Source organism: Equus asinus, chromosome 3 (genome assembly GCF_041296235.1).
Source record: "Equus asinus isolate D_3611 breed Donkey chromosome 3, EquAss-T2T_v2, whole genome shotgun sequence".
In the NCBI taxonomy this organism is placed as follows: Eukaryota; Metazoa; Chordata; class Mammalia; order Perissodactyla; family Equidae; genus Equus; species Equus asinus.
Window position 1 is genome coordinate 61764158 of NC_091792.1, and position 19643 is coordinate 61783800.

The 19643-nt window shown below is 41.9% G+C and overlaps 1 protein-coding gene across 2 annotated transcripts in view; it reads left to right on the forward strand.

Moving 5' to 3' along the window:
- PINX1 (PIN2 (TERF1) interacting telomerase inhibitor 1) overlaps nucleotides 1-8131 on the forward strand; it is a 92243-nt gene extending 84112 nt beyond the window's left edge. For both annotated transcript variants that reach the window (XM_014852092.3, XM_070505103.1), the window contains exon 7: nucleotides 7425-8131. In XM_014852092.3, coding sequence (XP_014707578.1) covers nucleotides 7425-7898 — 474 coding nt within the window. In that variant the 3' untranslated portion in view covers nucleotides 7899-8131. The remainder of the gene's footprint in view (nucleotides 1-7424) is intronic.
- Nucleotides 8132-19643: the final 11512 nt, after the last annotated feature.

Genomic DNA, 19643 nt, shown 5'->3' on the forward strand with positions numbered 1-19643 from the left:
CTACCTGGAGCTTCTAGTGGGACTTCCGTCCAACTGTTTGTCTCCTCAGAATGAGCTCCTCCCTTGGCCTCTGATATGCCCTGGAACTCTCTTGCTCACCAACTTTTTCTTTTGATGACAAGAACAAATCAACCCATGCAGGCTTTTTCATTGCTGTGTTCAGCCAGTCCCGCAAAATGAATGTGACAGTTTCCATACAACACAGAACCTTTTTTCCAATTTACTTGTCTCCTTAAAGGTGACTGTGGTAACATGTGGAATAATAGACCAGAGGAGAAATGCATGGCTTGTTTGACTGAGCTCCTCTACATCACTAAGGGCCATGGGGTGTAACTGGCTGATCAAACTAAAAGGCACTCAGATGTACCTTACGGTAGTCAGAGAAGTAATGTGCACCATGAGGTAAGGTGGCTTTTGATTAGAAGCCAATGGCTTCATCTGGATGAGAAGAAGATACACTGCAAAATTCTGGCTCTCTCTTTCCATCCTACCTTTCAAAGCCGCTTCTAGTCATTAGCCCTGCCTGGCATGCAGATAAGTCTGTGCCACAAAGCTTATGGCTCAGTGAGTGGTGGTGGGAGCATTTCCCAGTCTTGGTCCACTTGGGCTTGGTGTCTTTTGTGCTTTCCTTGAGCATTCACCATCCATCTGTTCCTCATTAGAGAGGATGTGCTAAATACAAATGAAATAGATATAGTCTCTGCCCCCCCTCCCCCGCCAGAACTTAAAATTTCCTTGGAAAGATGCAGTTACAAAGCAAATTATACAAAACCAGGAAATAGAAGTAACTAATTGCTAGTCATAGGTGGTAAAGAATGGGTCACCCAAGGGATCAGGCTTGTTGAAGGAGGTGCTTTTGCACTTGGTCTTCAAGAAAGTGAAGCACATGACGACATATAAAGGATCTGGAAGAACACTGTAGGCCAGCATACTGAGTGACGCACCAGGCTAAGGTTTTAGTGCACACATGTTCCAGCGCTACCTTCGTCTTGACAAGTTGTGAAATCACCTCATACCTGAATTTATCTCTGTCCAAGATAGGTGGGTACAATTTCTGCCTCCCAGGAGTACATCAAGACACAATTGTATTTGTCAGAACCATACTGCTGAAAAGTTTGGAAAGATACAAAATGTTTTTTCAAATTACTCACTAGCCAAGCTTTCTTACCTTTTCACAGACTAACCCAACACGAGCTGGTGACAGACGGGCTGGGGTGGAAGTGAGCGTTTGTTCATCACAAGTAGTAGCTATCAGAACTAAGAACTCCCATTGCTAAATTCATTGCCCTTGAGCTCTGGGTGTCACCTTTTTATTTCAATGAGAAAAGTTCATGGAAGGACTACAGTTGCAGCATGATCCCTGTGTCTTAATGTGGAAATCAAAAGGCTTCAGTCATCTTGTCCCTTAAGTGAGCAGTGACTTAAGAGAAAGTCTAGTGAGCTGAAAGGCTTTGCCTTTGAGGTCCATGCCTGGGCTGGTATGCTTGTCCTAAGGTGTGAGAATTTATATTGATGGTGCACCTGCCCCAGACATCTCAGTGAATTCTCCATCCCAACTGCTTCATTTCCCTGCCCCAGAAGATACTGACAACATTCTTCTGAGAATAGTAAAGAGGACTCTGTTTATTTGGGCATTTTACTGTTAATCCCTCTTGGTATACATATTTGAAGGACACAGGACTGGGAACCCACAAGAGCTGGAGCAGAGAGCTCTTGAGCTGCAAAAGCCTCTGCAGAGAATGCATAAAAGGAACAAAGAACAAACTCATAATTCTGTAGACATTTGAGAAAAGTTCACCCACACAGTTTTGGGCATCTTTCAGGCACCTAAGATGATTGTGGTATATTATAATTGATGTCTTAAGGATCTCTCTCTGCAAGGTCTTGTTTCCTTTGCATCCACCCCTTCCCCCCAGTGGTAACTCAGAGTTGCCAGAGAGAGGTTTAGGCCTTAAGATCGCCAGCTCTAATCATAGCACACAGTATACGATCCTGAATCACACTTGAATCTACCTGTTGCTGATGAGAAAACTGAGACAAAGCGAGTTGGTGGGTAAAATGGACCTTTTAATCATTGTCTGGATTGGAAGTGTCCAGGTGGAAGTTGTCCGGCATTGGTCCAGAGGAGGTCTTACCTTATATGGCAGGTTGGACTTGGGTTTTACTTCCTGCTTTAAAACACGCACACCTTGCCAAGTAAATGTACATGCTAATTTGACAGATTCTAAAACTCTTAAGCCCGGCTTCAGGCTATTTTTTATTTATATGAGTTGCAAACTAAATAATAGAGGTTTTTTTCTGTTTAGAAAGTACTATAATATCCATTTCTGGTGACATTTTTTCTGCTAGAAACTTTGTATCAGTTAACTTCTGCCCTCAAAACTTAAGTGTGGACCTTAGCGCCTGAATTATATGAGCAGTTGATGTATATTTCAGTGTTAGGATGATTTAATCGAGTGTGTGTGATACAAGCTAGAAGTTAGGATGCCATGGTAAGGGAGAAAGGGCTCTGCACCTGGCAGCCTTGGGGCCAAATCTCCTTACTGCCCGTTCCTGCCGTGAGACCTTGTGCACAGTAAGTGCCTTGAGTCTGAGCTTCCACCTCAGTAGAAGGGAGAGAAAGCCTCTTCTCAGGTTGCTGTGAGAGTCATGTAAGATGACACATGATAATAAGGGACTGGCATGTGGAAGGCATCCCAGAAATGACACGGCTTTCTTCAGGGACCAGGGGTGGCCACTTTGGGGAGGGTTTCCTGATGGGACTGAGCGCAGCAGTCCTGTGGGCTCTGCTGGCTTTAAACCAGAGGTTCTGTGGCGTGGCGAGCAGGACCTCCCGAGTTCTCACCCGCAGAGTCTTTATTGATCAGGTAGAAATTAAGACCCAGCTAACCATTTTGGAAAAGCGACTGTCAAGTGTTTTTAACACATACTGTACACTTAGAACACACACTATGCATAAGCTCTGTCAGAGCTTAAAGAAATGAGAAGACTGTTTTCTGAGAACAGACAAGATTAACCCATGAAACATTTTAGAACAACTCCAGAAACCGTTTCATTTTATATGTTAAAGAGTAGCTTCTAAAATACATGGAAAATGTTCCAAGATTCTAAATGTGCCTTTGGATCTTTCTTATTAATTAATGAAAGGGGAGATAGAACAGCAGATATATTACAAATTTAAGGAGAGATTTTTAAAACTGGTTTGTTAAACCCCTTACCATTTCTCCTTCTCCTTCGCTGAATTCTTTCTCTGAAAAGCTTCTTCATCTTAGGTATACTGCTTGGTCCTGGACTTGCACAGTTGCATATGACATGTCCCTGCCCCAACCGAGTAAGAAGGTGACCTGGGAACTGACAGGGGACCATGCTCAGCACAAAGACTGAGGGTTCCACAGGGCAGAGCCCTAGCTCCCACACATACAGACTCCCACCTTTATCTTTCACTGTAAAGGCCTACACTTCTCCTCGTATATGTCATTACTCGACAGCTACGAAAACTCTTGGCATTCGAGCAGGACTTCAATAATCTTAGACTGTGGGGGCATACAAGCTGAGGGAGAGGTTGCCAGGCTGTTCAGTCCAGAAGCCCACCACATTTTTAGTTCTAGCTGGATAGCATCATTAGCATTCTCCCCATGTTATGCCCTTTGAGAACACAAATTTAGGGTATGTGAAGGATCTTGAGATTTTCAAGCCAAGGTATATAAAAAGAGAACCCTCAGAACCATAAGTACAGGGGCTGGCCCGGTGGCACAGCAGTTAAGTGCGCATGTTCCGCTTTGGTGGCCCGGAGTTCACTGGTTCAGATCCCGGGTGCGGACATGGCCCCGCTTGGCACGCCGTGCTGTAGTAGGCATCCCACGTATAAAGTAGAGGAAGATGGGCACGGATGTTAGCTCAGGGCCAGTCTTCCTCAGCAAAAAGAGGAGGATTGGCAGCAGTTAGCTCAGGGCTAAACTTCCTCAAAAAAAAAAACCATAAGTACAAAATGAGAATTTATTATCATTTTAAAAAGTCTCAGCTTCTTACCACTTTGCTTAGAAGTATTGGGATGATTTCCGGGACTTAGGTTTAAAAAGATTCAAATTCCAGGTAATAGTCATGCCAGCTTTTTGTTTTTATTGATTTTAGCTTCTATATAATGTTAATTCTCTTAGACAAATTCTTTAAAATTATTCAATACAAATAGTGTTTGGGTCTTTCAGCTCTCCTCAGCAGTATTACTGGATCTGCTCTTGGGCTGTCTGCTTTCTTACAGGTTGTGTGAAAATATTTTTTCCATGTAGGTGAACTGTAGGTGCCTTGGTGTCACTTCTGCATCTTGGCTTGACAGTTGGGGTGATAGTTTTCTATGAACCGAGCTCATCTCTGCTGCTTGCTCGCACTGCCTCACTCCACCTTCTCTGCTCTCTTGTATCACAGAGGAATAGCCAGCCCAAATGTCTGTTCAGAGACTAGTATTTAGACCTGCAAGGAACCTGAAAAGTGGTTTAATTTAAGCTACCCATTTGACTTAATCAGTAACTCAGGCCCAAAGAGGCTGCATGATTATGTGAGGGCCTCCGTTAGTTAACAGCAGGACTTGGAAGTTTTTAACAAGAGATTTTCTGAATCCCTAAGCTTAAAGGAAATATTTGGTAAGATGATGTGATAGGTTACCCATACGTCCCTTGGTAGTATTTTGTACGGAACTGAAAGTTTTCAAGTTATTTTTAAATTTATTTTACTAATTTTTAGAATACTGTTAGCAAATTGGGACATTCTCAAAGTTTACGAAGTAGTAAAAGTCACATTTGGTATTACAAATTTTTTTTTTGAGGTTGTATTATGTTTTAATAGAAATGGGGGAAGAGGCAGGTGTCTCTATTTCAAATTACTGAAAAGTAACTGGTGCTTTTCCCAGCACTCGTTCACTTTGAAGTTGAGACCAGATGTGAAAAGTATTAGTGTTCTTGAAAAGGCATTCATGGCCAAGAAGATAGAAACAGGGATTATAATTGCCATAGTAAAACTGGGTTTATGATTTATAAAATCATAAAATATGAACTTACAAAATACGGGGTCCTGGGCACTGCTTCTACAAGAATCAGATTTGCAACCTATTCCTCCTTGATTGCCGTGGCTTTTAAAACAGATACATTCCTGCAGTGTGAGAGGGTGGCTGCCCCAGCGGTAAAGGGCTTTCACTAGCAAGTCATTGTTTTGCCTTCACTTTCCTCGGGATAAATAGGATTTGAGTGCTGGCACCTCTCTTGCTTGTCTCCATGCCCTGCTAAGCTTGGTGTGCAGTGGCCCGTGGTTATTAAAATCCTTATCACCATAGGAGTCGATTATGAGCATAGCTATTTTCTAGCATTAGAAAGCCCCACTGAATTCAAGTGACTCAAAAATGGTCTTATATTTCTTAATAATTAAAAGTGTGATTAATACCAGCAATTAGTTCCTGCGATTTAACTGTTAAAAGCAGGAAGTCAAAAGGTAATAAATGGATGAGCAAGGTAAGGAGCCATAGGATATAACTTGGATTTGCGTTTTTAAGACACAGACATGCTCCAGAAGACTTGGGCCACATAAAACAAACTCCTTTTAATGCCGCGAAACTCAGTGAGACCTATTTTACATAAACAGGCCACCTTCACAGACTGTCTGTGTGTGGCTATGTGCCCTTAAATGGAAGGCAAGACCTTTCTTGTCTGTCAGCCTGGGAATGACTAGCCCCGAGAGCGTCTTGGGAAGACTTTTCACTCTGGTATGCAAAATTTCAGTTCTTTTGCAGCATTTTGGCAACAAAAAGACAAAAGTGACCTTGTTTTTGTCTCCTGAGGCAGCTATTTTTAAGTTTTTCTGAAAATTACCTGATGAGATTCTAGCCAGAATTGAATGCTGACAGATAACATTGAAACTTCTTCCCAAAGCTCAGTGGTTTATTTTACATGTTCTGCATTTTACATTTTGAAACTTTAAAAATTGACCACGATTTTGTGTTTTTAACCCCAAGTAAAATAAGGTTTGTATTGATTGGATAAGTTCTGATGTTGGTGGTAAGATCCCCTTTAGTGAGAGCTCTCTGGGGCAATGGCCACTCAAAGCCCAGGTGTCCGCTCACACAATACTGATTCTGCCAGAATTTCCAATAGGACGCTACTTTGATTCTCCTGGGTTTTGAGTGCTGCTTATCAAGAAAATGCATAGTCCATCTATATGGGTTGGTTTGTAATAAAGTTAGCTGCACAAAACAGAGCTTTGCCCGCCAAGTTCAGAATAATTTGTAGAATCCTAATTTGGAAACTGATTTATTCAGAAAACTGTTTTCCCACCCTCCCAACATGAAAGAGTCAAACAAGTCTCTTCCTGTGCAAATAAGTGAATATGGAGAAAGAAGCCAGGTAACTATGAACACCCAAGTTTACCATTATTGTTTAATGGCTTATTTTAAAGTCTGTGTAGGCAAAGTCATTCTAGACATTGACTTTACTTAAAGTGTAGTGCTTATATTCTTCAACTTGAAGGTACTTTTTCACACACGTTTTCATCACCTTACTGCCAGACAGCCACAACCTAATGGTGGTATCAGCATTTCATTTTTCATCCCAACCTATCAAGATAGGAATTTTCTCTCCCTTCTCAAGCCTTACAGCTGAATGTGTTTATTTAAAAGTAAAATGTAAACCTCGCTTAATCTCAGCTGTTGTGAGTGAGTAATTCCTCACATTAGAAACAAGACTAACAGAGCCACGAGTATCTGGCCCGTGTCAGAGTAGGGATGGGAGCATCTCCCTTCTCCCCATCCTCAGCCCAGGGAGGAAAGACTCCCCATGCTAACCTGTTCTTTTTGGGAGGAGACTAGAAACATGCACATCCCACCCTGGCACATTCTCTTCAAGAGGGTCACGTTCTGCCCTCAGAGGAGAAAGGTGTTCTCGACACGCCAGGTTCCCGGTTGGCATTTGGTTCCTGTTATAGGAGGAATTAACATAGACACATGACATCTTAGTTTCCAGATCAACGTGCAAAGACCTGTGTATTCCATAACGGAGCTGAAATGCTGGAATAAGTTCAAGGACTTCCGTGTCTCTGTTTTTTATGGGAGACTCTGGGGAACTTAATCACCATCTAAAACATTGTTGCTAAGGAGCTGTTTACTCAGAATTCCATCCAGGTGACTTGCCAGCTAACTTCGGGAGTTAGCTTCTGCCTGTTTGACCTACAGTCCCATGTAGTATTCAACCAAAAGTGTCCACGTCATTCTATGCTTTGTAGTTCAGCTCTACCAGAGGGGCAAGGAAGAGATGGGAGGGGAGCCGGGCACTTAGCTTGGTCCCCTAACTGCTGAGTGCTGGTGGCTCCAGGTGGAGTCCTCCTGGATGCTGTGAGGAGTAAACAGCTGATGCTTAACCAGTGTTAACTCTTTTTCCACACCTTAGGATAATTCCAGCCACACTACTCCGGATGGGAATGAAACCTCCACTACAAAGACCAGTGCCTTTACTATCCAGGAATACTTTGCCAAGCGGATGGCAGAGCTAAAGAACAAGCCACAGGTCACAGCTGCAGGCCCTGGCTTTTCAGAGACCCAAATGGAAAGGAAAAGCGGAAAGAAAAGAAAAAAGGAGACAAAAGATAAAAATGTGGAAAATTACACCCAACCCAAAGCCAAGAAGAAGAGAGACCAAGTTGAGAGGCAGCTCGCAGACCCTTGTTGGGATGAGAATTCTGACACTTCTGCTGCAGGTAGAGAGGATTGTGTGTGCCCACCTGATGACCAGGACATTCCCCCGAAGCCCCCAAAAAAGAGAGGGAAAAAAAAGCTACAAAAGCAAGTTGAAGCAGGAGTAGATCCTATTCTAGATGAAACACCAGTGAAAAAGAAGAAGAAAAAGAAGAAAGGTTCCAAATAAATTCTCTTGAGCCAGGGCCTTCTGAGCACTCAGACGTCAGGGTGCTGTCAAGCTGCTCGGGCCTGAAGTCAGAGCAGAGTGCGCCCAGGGGAGTCGGTGCGCATCCGTAACATGCCCGCCAATTGCTGAGTCTTGCCCTCTTGCCACATTTTTCCCAAATCATATTCCCAGAAGAACTTTTTAATGTTCCAAATGATGGCTCCCATAAAGAAATAAATCTCTTTTTAGACTCAGCCTTGCACCTTGAGTGTTTATTCATATTCATTTGAATACATCAAGTTATATATGTGCATGTGTGTGTAGATACATCACAGTCCATATCTGCATCTATATTTGCTCTTGATTTCCTTCCATAGCAATGAATTGTGCTTCCTTCTGAAGGACTTAGTCTAATTAAAGGATTAAGAGGCAATAGTTTGGATTCAGATTGTTCTTTTTGTTCTATAGCCAACCCTACATTTTTGCCAAGTAGGTATTATATGATTACATTCCTAAATCAAAAGGTTGGTTTGGTTTGGTTTGGTTTGATGGGGAAATTGTTTTAATGCCCTCTCCTCCACTAAGCCATGGCAGCTGTGTGTTCTGAGGTCTCCCCAAGACTCCAGTTGAAGAAGGGAACTGACTCTGGGGACAGCTTCACCTTCCAGCTCTCACAGGAGGCCTCTTGCGGTTCCTCAACAAATAGGCAGACAGATTTCTATTTGGTGGTACTTCAGGACAAATCCCCTATAGTGGGCTCTGCCTTATTTATAAGGACCAGGGGGTCCTCAGAAGGTCAAAAAACTGAGAGTCTAAGGTCATGAAATTCACTACATCTGGAAATCAGCCAGTCCCTAGATTGGGACTGCCTTTTGAAAGTTCTTAAAGTATAAATATTACATAAATAGTAAAAGGGATTTACTGCTCAGTCCGAATGGCGTCACCCGTCGTGTTTATACTGCCTTATGTCGCACCCTGGCCTGTCTACCTGTGTGCTGGTTGAACTCTCCCAATGCAGGTTTACCCAGATAACTGCAGACACCTTCACACCCTCCTTGGGACACAAAATGAAAAAGAAAGTGTGTGCTTAAGATTAGAGGTCCAGCCGCCTTGTTTCCTCAGCCTCTTTCCCCTTCTCTGCTGTCCTTGTTCTCTTTATCTCTTCCTTCTTTTCTTCTTCATCCTTTGGCGCTTTTATTCCCTCTTCCTTGCTCTCCCATATTTTCAGTTCCCAGTTTTTTCCTTCCCCCTTCTGGTTGCCTGCTCCCCATCCTGCTCGTGCAGTCTTGCTGCTGGTTGGCCTGCTTCTGACAGACCTGCCTGCGGAGCTGTGGGGTGCGGCCGGGCGGGGTACGCTCTCCTCCACCCGACTCAGAGGCCGCTCCTGGATAGCAGAAACCAAAACTCACACACGGCCTGCTGACCTTTTGCCCTTGATTTTAGCTCTCTGGGCCCTATGTTAGATATGAAGCATGGCCCCGAGTGTCTTGAAATTGAGAAGTTACATGACAAATGTTTGGTTTTAGTCTCTTAAGAATTCTCAACGGTGCTAATTGTTTAAAAGGACACATACACATACACAAAAAAACCCACAGAGAAAATTTTTGTGTACTCAGAGCCTGAGGACTACATTCTGAACTTAATCATTGCCCCTGGAGTTTAGAATCCCAGCCTAAGTTCCAGTCTAGTAAAGCACCAAAGATTTTTAGTCACTTTTCTTCACTAGAGGGTGCATGCCCAGGTTATTTCTGTTTGTCCTATCTTGTATATGAAACTAGAGTTCCAAAAGGGAGTGAGAATGTATGAAACCTAAAGGGAACTATCTTTAAAAATATATATATTTGTATATATTTTTATATATAAAATATATATAAATGTATATGTATGTATAGAGACTGGATTTGTTTTTTGTGTAGTTTTTTTGCCTTTTTTTGGCTTAACTTCCTTTAGCAATAAAAATGAGAGCCAGGAGAGTATACTGAATTGTGTGCAGGAGGAGGAAGCAAATGGGTGTTTAGGAAGCAGCTGGGATGCATCAGGTCAGATGGGCGAAGGGGCCGACCGGGAAGACCAGAGGAGGGAGGTGCTGAAGGGAAGTTCTTGGCGTTAGGAACGCCAGGGCAGTCACACCGCAAGATTAAATGCAGCTTTCATAGAGAGAACCTGTAGACTGTAGTTACTATTATCTTAATGGGGTACACGATTTTAATAATCGAGTGCATAGCTGAGAAAAAGGTACATGCTCAGCAAAGAGCAGACAGTGTGACCATTTATATTGAAGGACACAGAATCTTTGTTTTCTCTAGAAATCCTCAGCTTTCATTTTTCTCAAGTGTCTCAGGCCACTTAGTTTTCTGGATCTAAGTTGAAGTTAGAACAATGAAATAAATACCCTTGAGACTTGCATTTCATAAGCATGATAGTTTTAAAATTGTTACCATGTGAACCTTATTTTTTCCCTAAATTATTTCACTTGGTAAAAATATATGAATTTTGTATTCTTTAATGCTTTCCTTGGCATCCTTCAGTTTTAAAAGGGAAAGTAGGTTCCCAGGAAAAGATTCATCCAATGAGGAGTTTTTTAAGTGTTGTCTTCTAGTGCCCTTCTTTCCTTTTCTGTTAATTTTAATAGATAATAATTATGACTATATGAGGTCTTATGTGGCTGGCCCTATTCCAAGCACTTTAAATAAATCAACTCATGTAGTCCTCAGACAACCCAGGAAGAGGACAATTACTGTTATTCCCTTTTATAGATCAACTCGGTTTTATGAAAAGGTCTCTTTGATTCTTATATCTAGATTTATGCTGCTCCCAGGGAACCGGTGATGCTTTGGTCCCATCTCTACCCTGGTCAGAAACCCATGCTCCTGTTTTTAGTCTGTGCCCTTGCCACATCCAATTTCACCTGTCCTTAGCAAGATTTTCTGTTGCTGATGCTCTTACTTCACATGTCGATACTTTTAAATGAGAATATATTTGAAAACAGCTGGCAAACTGTTAAAGAGTTTTACAGTTAACTTGAGTCAATATTACTTATATGAGCTGTAGAAAATACTTTTGGGTACATGGCACATTAGAAATTCTCAGTGGATTTTCCCTGCCAACTTGGTCAAGAGGTGGGTGGGAAATTGAGTAAGTAACTCAACTTTTAAAAATCTGTTTGCTGGTCTATGAAAAAAAGACAGATATTTCTTCTAATTTATAGAAAACACGGATGCTCCTGGAAGATGAAACCAAAATGAGCATTTGTTTAATCCCACAGTGCATACCTCTGCTTCTCTCCTCCTTCACCTGTTGGCTGACTCAGACAGGAGCAAGCCAGGACCTGCTTTTTTTTAGAAACAGCATCAGGGAAATGTTTCAGCACAATCTGCCCCAGCGATCTCAGCCTCTGGACCAGCAGGCAGCGGCTGTATTTAGATTTGAGTAAAACCTTGCCCACTGTCACCCTGTTTATCTCGCAGGTTCTGCAGCCACTGCAGTTTGGAGCCTGTTCTTCTGGAGTGTGGGGCTGGGGAGGTCAGATCGGGTGCTCCCATGTATGATTTTCTAGCAGTTGGTTATTATATAGTGAGCAAATTAGTATCATGTCCTAGTAAAGACGATGACTAGACTCCTTGCATACAAGTATGCTGTGTAGTTAGGAAATATTGAATACACTAAAATGACATGCACAGAACCTTTATGGGACCAGTAAGGGAGGCTGGGAGGCAGAGAGAGAAAGAGAGAGCACATAAAAAAGGGTAGGTGGGAACAGGATTGCCTTTGGGTTGCAACGTGGATGGATCCTGGATGTCGTGGATGGTTGGAGTGTGTGGGCCAACACAGACATCCTCCCTGAGCTCTTTCTTCCCTCCTGTGTTCAATTTTTGTATAAGCTTAAACTTTTAAGGAAAACGGTAATGAATTTTATAATTAGTTACATCTTAGATTTTCTGTTCGTATTTCCTGTATTGGATTTCCTTAGAGAAAAATATGTGGGTGCTGAAAAGCAGTTATTTGTCCTAAAAACATTTATGGAGCTCCAACTTTGGACTAAGCCCAGGCCTGAAGGACAGAAAAACTAATCCATTACAGGGTCTACCCACATTCAAGATCTCCCAACTTGTCTTTTGCATGGGCCGCCATATCTTGGAACACTCTCGGTAGCACATACCCAGGACCTGGCCTCCTCGACGCTGGCTGAACAGTGAGGAGCATTTCTGCGAATGTTAATCAAGTTCCGTGGTAATCTGAGAGAAATTCTTCACTAACTCATTATTTGACTTGAATTTGAGGAGCGACGTTCTACTAAATCCCCCTTGTTAACAACATTTCTAATTGTGTGAAAAATAAGCAAAATTATAAGCACATTCCTCCACAGAGGGTGAATTAAATATATATTTTGCCTAAGTGGGGAGTGTGAGAATCGACCCCGGTTTCTCTCTGAACCTACCCGCCCCGGCCCCATCCCTCTTGTCACCAGCATGTCTGCTGAGGGAACTGGTCTGGAAGGACTAGGAGAGGTAGCCTTACTTCACCTGGCAGTCGGGGGTGCCTTTTGAACTTGAATGGAACAAAAACAGATATTAAATATTTGTTAAAGAAATAGAAAACTGCTGAAGGCAAACTCTAACTGCAGTCTTCAAAATTTGGGAAAAAGAGGTTGCAAAAAATCCAGGGGTGGGTGCCATGGCACCTTAGCTGACGGAAGCATCCTCATCTTTTCCCTCATCCTCACAAGTTATGTGGCTTCCTCAGGTGACTGGCTGCGTTCCGGACTGTTTTAGTCTTCCTCTTTCAACTATCCTAGACTCCCTAAAACTCCTTTCCTGGGTGTCCTTTCCTGAATACTCCTTGGCTCTTCCTCCTGCTGTCAACTAAGTGTGAGAAGGAGACAGGAAGTCCTTGAATGTTTTGGAGTCATAGCTTCCATCCTCTCTCTTTCTCTCTCTCTCTCTCTCCCTCCCTCCCTCCCCTTCTCCCCGTTCTCTCTATATACTCATGGCTGACATTTCTGTTTCTTTTTGGACATTCCTGGGTTTGTATCTCTATCCTCCTCTAGTCAATCTCAAGCTTTCCTCCTGCATCTCCAGCCAACCATCCCAAGAGCCCCTCACATTCAATGGGTCTGAAGGGAACTCATGTTCCTCTTTCCCAGCCCGCCTTCTGTATTCTGTTATTGCTGTGGGTACCCCCAGGCTCTCAAATCACTCTGGCTTAACATCTAGGGTTGTTTTCAACAGTTCAACCAATTAAGTGACTGCCATCAATGTCCTAAGTAAGTCCTTGCCTTGGCAAACTCACAACTTAGCACTTCTTCCCTCTTGAGCCCTCTGCCTGCCTCGCCTCCTGTCCCCACAGCTCGCAGGTCCGGCCCTCCTTTCCATTCATCCAATTCACTCTGTAATATTTCTTCCCTGGACCATTGCACCCACTGCTTCAAGGGTCCCCCCAGCCTGTTGTCTCTCTAGCTCTAGTCCATGACGGTGGCTCTTCTGTATGACTGCCCCTCTTTCTCCTGTTGGCCTTCCCTTCTCTACCTACTGGCCTTCAAGGCCTGTCTCTGATGTCATCAACAGTTTCTCCAGCATTTCCTCATCTGGCCCCCTAGAAGGAATCTCTCCCTTTTCTGAATTTTCACGGTGCTTTCTGATTCATCAAAGTCTACCTCGTGTTAGAGCTTTTAGATGTATCATTTTCCCCATTCACGTCTAGGGCCTCTGGAGGTGAAGTTAATCTTTGTTTCCCTACAGCTTCCAGGACAATGCCTTGCACATAGCAGGTGCAGAAGGACTCTTAAATGAAGAAGCAAATGAACAGACCACAGCTAGGCAAGAACTCTTGCTCTGAAGACCAGAAGTGTATCCCAAGATGAGGATGTCTAATCAGGGGTGCACTACTGTGGCCACAGCCCCCACTTGTGGTTCCTTCAGATTCTCAACACTATAACTGGTACATGTGAGACCACCTCACCCAGCTTGAGGGCTTGATTATGAATTCCTCTCCACTTGTCTCCTAGGCCTTCTTTGTAGCTGTCATCTTGCCACTGGCATCTCAAATGACCCCCTCCCAGGGCCTCATTTTCAAGTCTTCCTTCCTTGAGTGGTGACTGTAGGAGTAAATGAAAAAAGGACCTAGCAAAACACCTGACAGAAGGCCCTTGGTAGATTTTACTCTTTTCCTCCGAGCAGAGGAGAAAATGAAAAGAGAAAATTTTGAAAAGTTGGGGACCCCAGTCATAGGAAGGCAGCTGGTGTCCTCTCAGATGAGGAAGTTCTGGTGGCAGCAGTCCTGCCAGTGCTCCGCAGAGCTATCACCAGGGCTCCTGAACCACTTTTTACGTGCTGCAGCAACTCTTCCTCGTGACTGACAAGCTCCAGGATGAAATGCAGGAAGGTGTGGTCAGGTCATCCTGAAGACATCAGAGTCTCAGGAAGGTTTAGGAGGTAACCTGTAAGCAGGCCCTGGGGCAGGGTGGGGTATGGTCACATTGACTCAGACTTCTCAGGTGACAGGCTTCAAGATCCTGCCCTTGCCTGGGACTCCTGGGCAGCCCCCAGTCGAGCAAGTTGTTGCAATTTAGCCTGGAGGGATTACAAAATCCTGCTGTGATGGCGCAAGCCACTGCCAGTCTGAGGTGAACAAATGATGTTAACTGTGCTAAAAAAGGGAGAACAAGTGTACTCTGAACACATAAGCCGGTGGGTCTTCCTTCCAAATGATCATCCCTGAGACAAGCAATTCTGCTCACCTCAACCTTGTAAAAGCTGTATTATTACATTCCTCATTTTATAGATGAAGAAATAGGCTCAGAGTTGCTGAGTACCTTGACCAAAGTCATCACTTCATAAATTAGCAGGTGGAATGGCTTTCTCTCCAATCTCCAGCCCCTTTTGATCCTAGAAAGGTTATGGATACTCTGTTTGATTTTTGTTTTTAATAATTGAATTTATTCTGCTGAATGTGTGATTTAGTCCATTTTGGGATGTAAGGTCCCTTTATAGCAACTACAGTGCAATTCACAAGTAAAAGGAGAGAGATTCAAAGTGATGTGGGAGACCACGGTTAGAGGTACTCATTTAGTCATTCCACAAACCTTAAGTGGATGACAAAGACATGGTCCCAGCCCTCTAGAAGCTCCCATTTAGTGAACCGTGTCATGAAAGTTGGCAGAACTAAAGCCATACGCTTCCTTTGGATATTCACAATTTTATATATCCAAATTCAGAAGGAAGTTGTCAACTTAAAAGATTTTGTAGACTGATGTCAGCATCATGGCAGAGAAAGCTCTCCCCTTAGCCTCTCCCCCCAAGATAAAACGAAAAGGGCATTAACCAACAGAGGACATTCGCACAACACAATAGATGTCTGAGAGATCCACACAGCCATACATCTGAAGGTGGGGATGCTGGACCCTCCCCCCCCAGGAGGCAGTGAAAGGAGGTAAGGAGATCTCATCTCCCAAGTGGCAGCGATCTAGAGCACAGGACCACATGCAGCGGCCAGCGCATGATGCTGAGAGGAGAAGGAGAAAAAGGATGCCCTCTGCAGGAACCCTTGCACTCTCAGAGTTGCCTCCCATCCTGTGGGAATGCTCCACACTGAGACAACTAAGCCATCACAGGGGAGTCCACACCAAGTTGAGCAGCCTAGGCAGGCAGACAGTCAGTGCAGAGCAAGGGTGTGTGGCATCACTCATGTGAAAGAAAATGCCCCTCCCCACCCCCACTTGGCATACCAGCTCAGTTGGTCTGCCATAGCAGGGGATACCCGCCAGAGCAACTGCACATACGTATGTAAAGCAGCAGTGGTCAGTGGGCAAATGCAGATAGGCCCTGGTGGTACAGCTTCCAACAGACAGGCACATCCGCCAGGGGTCACAGTGGGCTCCGAAAACACAACTTCCACCCCCGCCATGGTGGCAGGTGGAATCTGCAACCAGATACTACTACCACTATGTGATGGCAAAAGTCCACACCATCAAATAGCAGGAAGAAATATATTAACACTCCAGACCAGAAGGAAAATGACAAGTACCCAGAAATTGATCATGAAGTCACAGGAATTTACAATGTACAGAAAATTCAAAATAGTTATCATAAAGAAATTCAATGAGCTACAAGAAAGTTCAGAAAGACAGTTCAACGATCTCAGGAATAAAATTAACAGAGGGAATTCTTCACAAAAGAGATTGAAACTATAAAAAAAGTCAGAAATATTGGAGATGAAAAACACAATGAATGAGACAGAGAAAAATCTGAAATCCTTAAAAAACAGAGCTGATATTATGGAGGACAGAATTAGTAATTTAGAGGACAAAAATATAGAAATGCTGCAGTTAGAGTAGGAGAGAGAAATAAGACTAAAAAGAAAAGAAGAAATTCTCTGACAAATATCTGACTCAATTAGAAAATGCAACATAAGGATTATAGATATTCCAGAGGGAGAGAGAGGGGGAAAGGATCAGAGAGCTTGTTCAAAGAAATACTAGCTGAGAACTTGCCAAACCTGGGTAAGAAGCTGGAATTACATGTAAATGAAGCTATTAGAACTCCTAATTACATCAATGTGAAAAGACCTTCTCCAAGGCAAATATTAGTAAAACTGGCAAAAGTCAATGACAAGTAAAAATATTAAGGGCAGCAAGGCAGAAGGAAATAACCTACAAAGGAACCCCTATCAGGCTTTCAGCAGATTTCTCAGCAGAAATCTTACAGGCTAGGAGAGAGTGGAATGATATAGTCAAAATTCTGAAAGACAAAAATTTTCAGCCAAGAATACTCTATCCAGTGAAACTATCCTTCAGATATGATGGAAAAATAAAAACTTTCTCAGATAAACAAAAGCTAAGGGGGTTCATCACCACAAGACCCACCCTCTATGATAAATGATCAAGAACGCTCTCATGCCTGAAAAAAATTGTACAAAGCCTTGAGCAAGGAGATAAATAGACAAAATCAGAAAATTGCAGCTCTCTATCAAAACAGCTTAGCAAACACAATTATAACATTCAAGATAAAGAGAGGAAAGCATGAAAAATAACTATAATCACTTCATTTTAATCACAAACTCACAACATAAAACACAATAAGTTGTGACAACAATAACTTGGGGAAGAGGAAGGGCTAGAAACTGCTTAGACTAAGGAAATAAGAGGCTGTCAGAAAATGAACTGTCTCATCTACAAGATCTTTTATACAAACTTCACGCTAACCACAAAACAAAAAGTCAGAACAGAGACACAAATGATAAATAAAGAGAAACTGAGAAAACCATCATAGAGAAACACTAAACTGAACTGGCAGTCAGAAATACACAGGATGAGAAACAAGGGAAATATAAAACAAACAGAAAACAAGAAATAATATGACAGTATTAAGCCCTCATATATCAATAATCACTCAAATGTTGATAGATTGAATTCTCCAATCAAAAGACACAGAGAAGATGGATGGATTAGAAAAGAAGACTCAACAATATGTTGCCTCCAGGAAACACACCTCTAAAGGCAAACACAGGCTCAGAGTGAAGGGATGGAAGGTGATACTCCAAGCTAATGGCAAACAAAAGAAAGCAGGTGTTGTCATACTTATATAAGACAAAGTAGGCGTCAAGATAAAAAAGGCAGTGGGAGACAAAGAGAGGCAGTATATAATCATAGAAGGGACACTCCACCAAGGGGACATAACACTTGTATATATATATATATATATATATATATATGCACCTAACACAGGAGCACCAAACTACATAAAGCAACTATTAACAGACTTAAAAAGGAGAAATTAACAGCAACACAATAATAGTGGGGAACCTTAACACCCAACTTACATCAATGGATAGGTCAGACAGACAGAAAGTCAACAAGAAAATAGTGGAATTAAATGAAAAACTAGACTGGTTGGACTTAATAGATATATACATAACACACGATCCAAAATCAGCAGAATACACATTCTTCTCGAGTACACATGGAACATTCTCAAAGATAGACTATGTATTGGGAAAGAAGACACGCCTCAATAAATTTAAGAAGATTGAAATCATATCAAGCATCTTTTATGACCATAATGCTATGAAACTAGAAATTGACTATAAGAAAAAAGGTGGGAAAGTGACAAATATGCGGAGACTAAACAACATGCTACTGAACAACCAATGGATCAATGAAGAAATTAAAGAAGAAATCAAAAAATATCTGGAGACAAATGAAAATGAAAATACACCATACCAATTCATAAGGGATGCAGCAAAAGCAGTTTGAAGAGGGAAATTCGTAGCAGTACAGGCTCATCTTAACAAACAAGAAAAATCTCTAATAAGTAATCTTAAATTACACATAACAGAACTAGAAAGAAGAACAAAGCCCAAAGTCAGCAGGAGGGAAATAATTGAAAATAGAGTGGAAATAAGTGAAATAGAAACCAACAAAACAGTAGACAGGATCAATGAAACTAAGAGCTGGTTCTTTGGGAGGATAAACAAAATTGACAAACCCTTAGGTAGACTCACCACAAAAAAAGAGAAAAGGCTCAAATAAATTAAATTAGAAATTAAAGAGGAGAAATTACAACAGATACTGCAGAAATACAAAGGATTATAAGAGAATACTATGAAAAACTATATCCCAACAAATTGAACAATCTAGAAGAAATGAATAAACTCTTAGACTCATACAACTTCCTAAAACTGAATCTAGAAGAAATAGAGAATCTGAATAGAATAATCGCAGGTAAAGAGATTGAAACAGTAGTCAAAAGTCCCTCAAAAAATAAAAGTCTAGGACCAGATGCCTTCTCAGAAGAATTCTACCAAACATTGAAAGAAGATTTAATTCCTATCCTTCTCAAACTATCCCAAAAAATTGAAGACGGAACACTCCCTAACTCATTCTATGAGGCCAACATCACCATGATCCCAAAGCCAAACAAGGAGAACGCAAAGAAGGAAAATTACAGGCCAATATCACTGGTGAACATAGATGCAAGAATCCTCAACAAAATATTAGCAAACCAAATACAGCAATCATTAAAAGGATCATGCACCATGATCAAGTGGGATTTATACCATGGATGCAGGGATGGTTCAACATCCACAAATCAATCAATGTGATACACCACATTCACAAAATGAGGAATAAAAACCACGTGATTATCTCAGTAGATGCAGAGAGAGCATTTCACAAGATCCAACATTCACTTATGATAAAAAAACTCTCAATAAAATGGGTATAGAAGGAAAGTACCTCAACATTATGAAGGCCATATATGATAAACCCACAGCCAACATCATACTCAACAAGGGAAAACTGAAAACCATCCCTCTGAGAACAGGAACAAAACAAGGATGCCCACTCTTGTCACTCTTATTCACCATAGTACAGCAGATTTTGGCCAGAGCAATTAGTCAAGAAAAAGAAATAAAAGGTATCCAAATTGGCAAAGAAGAAGTGAATCTCTCACTGTTTGCAGATGATGTGATTCTATATATAGAAAACCCTAAAGAATCCATTGGAAAACTATTAGAAATAATCAACAACTACAGCAAAGTTGTAGAGTGCAAAATCAACTTACAAAAATAAGTTGCATTTTGGTAACTGAAGAGAAAGAGAACTCAAGAATACAATCCCATTTACAATTGCAACAAAAATAATAAAATATCTAGGAATAAATTTAACCAAGGAGGTAAAAGACCTATACAATGAAAACTGTAAGACATTATTGAAAGAAATCAATGATGACATAAAGGAATGGAATGATATTCCATGCACATGGATTGGAA